General features: G+C 45.4%; 1 protein-coding gene across 1 annotated transcript; it reads left to right on the forward strand.

The window, feature by feature from the left end:
• The first annotated feature begins 3,298 nt into the window (after positions 1-3,298).
• Positions 3,299-6,232, forward strand: LOC308309217 (uncharacterized protein). Its single transcript, XM_080754718.1, has 3 exons — positions 3,299-3,891; positions 4,499-4,614; positions 5,390-6,232. Exons 1-3 carry the CDS (start codon positions 3,372-3,374, stop codon positions 6,158-6,160), a joined length of 1,407 nt encoding a protein of 468 aa, XP_080610844.1. The 5' UTR covers positions 3,299-3,371; the 3' UTR covers positions 6,161-6,232.
• The last annotated feature ends 360 nt before the right edge of the window (positions 6,233-6,592 follow it).

Here is a 6,592-nt window from a genome sequence, read left to right on the forward strand (position 1 = left end):
GTTTACAGGTGGGGGGTGGGGGAGCAGAGAGAGGGAGAGCAATGACAAAGTATAAATCAAATAGCAAGCACATAGCTTAATAAGCAGCAGATGAGGTTAAACGTTATGCAAAAGGTAGCAGCACAATTGCAGGCCCAGGTTAGATGTAACAAACCACATGGTAGATCAGTCCATCAAAGTGACAGGTGGGGTTCAGGCCTTGTTCCACAGTCTGATGGTAGCCGGGTGAAAGCTGTTCATATTTGTCTCCACCAGCCGAAGGCTGAGGGGAGAGTATGTTTTCCCCTCCGTCCGTCCGTCCGTGCGTCCGTCCGTCCGTGTGTCCGTGTGTCCGTCCGTGTGTGTGTGTGTGTCCTCGCAGTTTGTGTGCAGCTAATCTCAGTCGCCGTTGGCCCGGTCGCTGCCAAAGTGAGCACACACATTCCCTGGATGCCAATCTAGAACCTCTGCCCTAAATTTTTCAAATGGCCCTCATGGTGGCGCTATAACAGGCCTATTCGTCCTGAGTTTGTGTACAGCTAATCTCCGGCGCCGTTGGCCCGTTCGCTGCCAAAATGAGCACACACACTCCCTGGATGCCAATTCAGAACCTCTGCCCCAAATTTTTCAAATGGCCCTCATGGTGGCGCTATAACAGGCCGATTCGTCCTCCCAGTTTGTGTACAGCTAATCTCCGGCGCCGTTGGCCCGGTCGCTGCCAAAATGAGCACACACACTCCCTGGATGCCAATTCAGAACCTCTGCCCCAAAGTTTTCAAATGGCCCTAATGGTGGCGCTATAACAGGCCGATTTGTGTGGCCTGGTGGAGACCTGTGCTCGGAAGAGCACTGCTTCTAGTAAATGCCTATGATATAGCCACAGAGAAGTGGGATGAACATGTTGTGGCTGGGGTGGTGTCTATCCTTGATGAGATAGTGAGCTTTTTGACTACACACCATTTTTCGTACAGCTCCTGGAGTGAGTTCGAGTGTCGCAGTTCCCATACCAGGACCGTGCTATATCAGCTCCTTGGTGTTGTTGTTAAGTTTATGTTACAATACATATAAATGTATTAAACAATAAATGTTTAAATATGTATGTTATACGAATAAACGTTCTTTCAATCCAGAGAGAGGATTGTGTTGTACTGGGAGATTTGGCCCTGTGGCTGAAGGCTAACTGGAATGCTTGCCCTAAAACACACTCGCCCCCCCAAAAAATCCACTGACCTCACACCAATCGTTCAGTGGGGCAGTTCTTGTATTCTTGCATTTGTTTTACTGAGGATGAAGTTAGAAATAAGTTTAGGGTTGGGCATAGTTTTACTGAGGTTAAGGTTAGGAATATGGTGAGGTTTACGTATAGGAATACCAGGCAGAGAACTTACCGCTCCCCCGGATAGACGCCCGAGGCGACTGTGTTTTGGGGAGAGCATTCTGGTATTTGGCTGAAGAGACCAGGCCGTAATGTGAGGTAAAATGTTTGATCTCTGTAACAGCTAAAAGCCAACACCTAAAATATCTGCCACAGATAAAAGAAATATCTGTGGCAGATATTTTTTTTATCTGTATCTACAATCCACTTTGAATGGAAAAATATCTGGAGAAAGAGATTTTTTTTATCTGTTATCTGGCCCAGTGGGAATGGGCCTTAAGCCAGTAAATGTTTAAAATGTCAATGTAGGACACTGATGGATGAGGAGAATATTACTTAACGTACCGTATATTGCCCTAAAGGGGTTTACTAAAAAGTTACGAAACTGTTCTTCCCTGTCTGGTGAACTAGACAGGCATGTCACAACTTAGATAATCTGAGGTCAGATGCCCTTGAAAATTACATACTGTTCCTTGTAGTGGGAAAAACTGAGCCATGTGTTAGAACAAGGGTTTTTAGAACAAGGGTTTTCAACTCGTGGTCCGTAATAGTAACGTGATCGTGTGTGGTCAGTCAGTAGTCACTGACCATGCATTCAGACAGTAATGTAGGAAAGTGAAGATACAAAAATCACAACTAGTGTGAAGTGAGCAGTGCTATTTATTGAGTTAATTTCATCAAGCATCCCGCTAGCCAATCATAGTGCGTCCTGTGAAGCTTGGCCAATGGGACCCTGGGCAATGGGCATACAACACATTTTGAGCCGTTGAGCCGCCAAGATAGGCCATATCTATAGGCCATATCTATAGGCCATGATGTAGGCCACACCACACTTCAGTTAACATTAGGGCCCGGACATTTTTGGGGACCGGATGTTTTTTGTGAACCGGACAAAGCCAGATGTTGGAGCACCTCTCAAAAATAAATATGTGTGTGTGTGTGTGTGTGTGTGTGTGTGTGTGTGTGTGTGTGTGTGTGTGTGTGTGTGTGTGTGTGTGTGTTCAATCTGAAAAAATGAATGATTTGCCTGCCAGGAATGTTGTCAGTCCAGGTGAATGTTGTGAACTCCAAACAGACTCAAAGACACGATGCCAGCAGCACTATTTAGCCTGGCGGGGCCTGACGGGGCCCGACTGCGTTCACTCACTCATTCCTTCCACATACTGTGGAAGGAATGAGTGAGTGAACGCAGTATGACGTCGGGCCCCGCCAGGCTAGCACTATTTAACCCCAGTCATTCTGAGAAATCTAAATTAAATGGGGGCGGGATCATGGGATGCATTTCCTGACAGGCAATTTCAGCAATACAGTTTCGCCAACCCAACCCCCATGGGTCCTTGAGGACTAGTTCACTCAGAGAGTGTATAAAAAGAACCAGTTTGTACATTCTCAGAGTTAGGGGTTTAAAGTGTAAAGTGGGGTCTCAGAGATAGAAAATGGGTTTATGTGCCTATACGTGGCCTAATAATGCATATCACATTGGGTCCTTATAGGTTGAGCTTGACTGCACTACAGCATTGGTTCTCAAAGTGGGGTCCGGGGACCCCCGGGGATCCTTGAGGGAGATAGTTAGGATTAGGAACCAAATGGACCCTCATGTAAAAATGCATGTGAAACTGGGCCCTGGCCTGGGGGGTCCTTGAAATTTAAAATAGTTGAGCATCACTGCTAGAGCCTTACAAATTCTTCTCTAATGGGGGCACTCCCTGGCATTATTTTCAAATGGGGGTCCGTGGGGCGTGGGCTAATACTGTGTGTCAATTTGGGGATCCTTGACATGAAAAGGTTCGAGAACCACTGTGATAAGAGGAAATAACTCTCCGTGCCAGGAGGTGGCAGTACTAGTAGTCTGCAGGAGTCTCTCAGCCAGCAATCGGGAGAAACCCGGAAGCAGTGTTGAACAAACGGGAACATAAACAAATGAACGGAGCGGGGGATTTTCACAACATGATTTTCACACTGCTACTCTCTGGTTTATTGTGAGTGAGCTCGGGATAGGAGTTGAACATTTAGAAGAATGCCTAGTGCAAAAGTGCGCCGGGTCCTTTCTCTGGCTTTACTGGGCGTGTTGGCCCTGCATCTGAAGCAGAAGCAGACGAGAGCGAAACAACTGACTACTAGGAAGCGCAGACATGAAGCTCCAGCGGAGGTTCCGAAAGGAGCTGCTAGGAAGCGCTCTAAATGTGTGAAGAAGCTCATTCTAAAGCGACAGGCTCAAGCATATGCAGCGAGGCCTTCCCCAAACCCGAGCCATGAGCTCCAAAATGAACCCGCGGTCACTACGTGTGTGAAGAAGCGCATTCTGAAGCGACGGGCTCGGCCTCAAGCATATGCAGCGAGGCCTGTCCCCAACCTGTGCCACCATGAGCTCCTAAATGAACCCGCGGGGGTCAACGGTTTTGCCAAGCTCTTTCCCACGCAGGTGCAAAAGTTGGCCGAACTCGTAGCCCCGTTCATCCGCAAGCAAAACACCAACTTCCGCGATAGTATCTCGGTAGAGGAACGTCTCATGGTCACCCTGCGCTTCTTGGCAACAGGTAAGCAAAGTGGATGTGTTTACACAGAGGTGGAAAATGGCAAAGCACTCAAGTATAAAAGTATCTCTGTTGACCTTGGCTGGTACAAGGTCTGAACTGTACTTTCATGTACATTTCCCCAATGTAAACCTGTAATAAAATCATCAATCAATCAATCAAGTGAAAGTCCAGAATTACTCAAAAATTACTTCTTTTTTGTTTTTCTTTACATATCTACTCCATAGTACTGTGTTCTATTTGTCTGTCATTCAATGTTATATGAGATACTTCAATGGTTTCCAGTGGAAATAAGCTTAGTCTTTTCATGGATCTCCTTTTAGTAGACCTTGTACCAGTGAACTGTACCGTACCTTTTCCTATGCAAACTTCTAATAAAGTCTTCAATCAATCAATCAGTAAAAGTACAAAAGTATTGGTAGCAAAATGTACAAGGCTACCAAAAGTAAAAGTACTAATTTAGGCAGAATGTCCCTTTCAAGTTTTCAATTGTATAAAAATCTTTTGAAAACAGCGGATCTACAAGCTCACAATGGGTCGCGATGCAAGTTTTCACTATGATTGTACCTGTGATGGTGATGTCTAACAAGCGATTTGTGTGTGCTTACAGGGGAGAACTTCTCGTGCCTGTCTAACAAGTTCCAAATGGGATTATCAACAGTTTCAAAATTCGTCCCTGAAACCTGTGGAGTAATCTACGAGGTTTTAAAAGAGAAATACCTAAAGGTATGTGGCTAAATGCCATCGGTTTTGCTTCTTACTTGAGCCTCTGTTGATGATAGCTCTCTTCTCTTCTGAATAGGACGGTAGAGAGACAGACGGACAGACAGACAGATAACATATTATTTGTCATCTGGTCATCTGATACACACACGGAAAGTTTGAGGTCAATCGGTCAGGGATATGCCTGGCACACATGCACGCACACGCACACACACACACACACACACACACACACACACACACACACACACACACACAGATTTTGTACAATAGAATATATATTAATCCCAGATAGGAAATTAAGAACCACAGCCACTCTATCCTATCCAAGGCTGTACATGCATTCAAATCTGTGAATGATAATTGATTTTAAAGGTAGGGTAAAGGATATTCTTTTGTTAAAACAAAAAGTATTCTGTCAAAAGGTTAAAGCGCTATATTGCAATCATTACTGATAGTAATCATTGCTATATAGTGTTTGTTCTGTAGTGGGGGTCTCCTTGTCTCTCCAGCTCTTTAATGAAAATGCATTTTCCAGTAGGTCATAACATTTCAGCCAATCAGGAGAGAGTAGCCATTTATCATTGGATGAAATTGGTATCCTGACCTGAAAATGCATTTTCTGTTTAATAAAGAGCTGGAGAGACATGGAGACTCCTGTTACTGAACAAACACTGTAGCAATATATCAATGAGTAATATCAGCATATGGAACTATTTCTCTTACCCTACCGGCCTACCCTTAACTTATAAATGAATATATTCTGTGTTTATTCCAGTGCCCTGCCACCATGGAAGAGTGGCAGCAAGTAGCTGATGAATTCCAGGCTAAGTGGAACTTCCCCAACTGCCTAGGTGCTCTGGATGGGAGACGCATCAACATTCGCCCCCCACCAAAAAGTGGATATATAAAGTATAGCTATTCCATAATGGCTCTGGTGGACAGCGATTACAAATTCTTGTATGTTGACGTCGGGTGCAATGGGTCGTTAACTGACGATGCGTTTGCCGGATGCACAACGCACGACGCACTGGAGAGGAGGATGACCAGCATCCCTGTCTCTGCACCGCTGTCTGCTTCTGACCAGCCGGTGCCTTACATCACTGTGGCAGACCAGGCATTTCCCTTGAAGGAGTACATCATGACGCCATATCCCAACAGCAAGCCAACTGACAAGCAGCGTGTCTTCAATTACAGATTGTCGCGAGCTCGGAGGGTGGCGGAGAACGCCTTTGGCGTCCTGGCCAGCCGTTTTCAGGTCCTTCTCACCACCATCAATCTTCAGGAGGCCGTTGTTTTGGCCTGCTGCGCGCTGCACAACTTCCTGTGCACAGAGGGCGGTGACCTGTACTTGGAGGGAGTCATTGACCGGGAGGGACCCGATGGCGTCGTTGTCCCCGGAAGTTGGAGACAAAAACCTGTCTTGGAACAGGACACTCAGCCACGTACCTCCAAGGGAACAACACGGGCCAAGCAGCACAGAGAGGCCCTATGTCGTTACTTCAGTTCTGATGTCGGTGCCGTGCCTTTTCAGTGGGACAAGATTTAGTTGGTCTTATGTGTGCCATGTTGATTCAGCGTTCTCTCTAACCACCACAAGAACATAAAGCATTCAGGTGGCTGCATGTTGTTCAATAGATGTACAATATTCCAGTGGAAGTACTTTTTCATAATTCATTGATGGATATTGCGTCCTTATTTTTGCTTTATTGCTATAGAATGTGAGAGCTTTGCTTTTCTATCAAGTATTTGCTTATTTTGTTGTAGCCTGTGTAAATAGAAATAAAGTTTTGTTTTCTTTATCAAGGCCCTGTTCATAATTACCTTTTAGGTCTTTTTAGGTCTCAATATTATTATTATTATTCATGGTACGTTGAATAGCAAAAGTAGCTGATCTACACTCACAATGAGTGAATCAAAACAAATTGCTTGTGCATGTGCCCCGCATGGGTAAGGGAGTGTGTGCAGCTGTGCACCCAAG

This window comes from Nannobrachium achirus (genome assembly GCF_963921795.1).
Source record: "Nannobrachium achirus genome assembly, chromosome: 23".
Lineage (NCBI taxonomy): Eukaryota > Metazoa > Chordata > Actinopteri > Myctophiformes > Myctophidae > Nannobrachium > Nannobrachium achirus.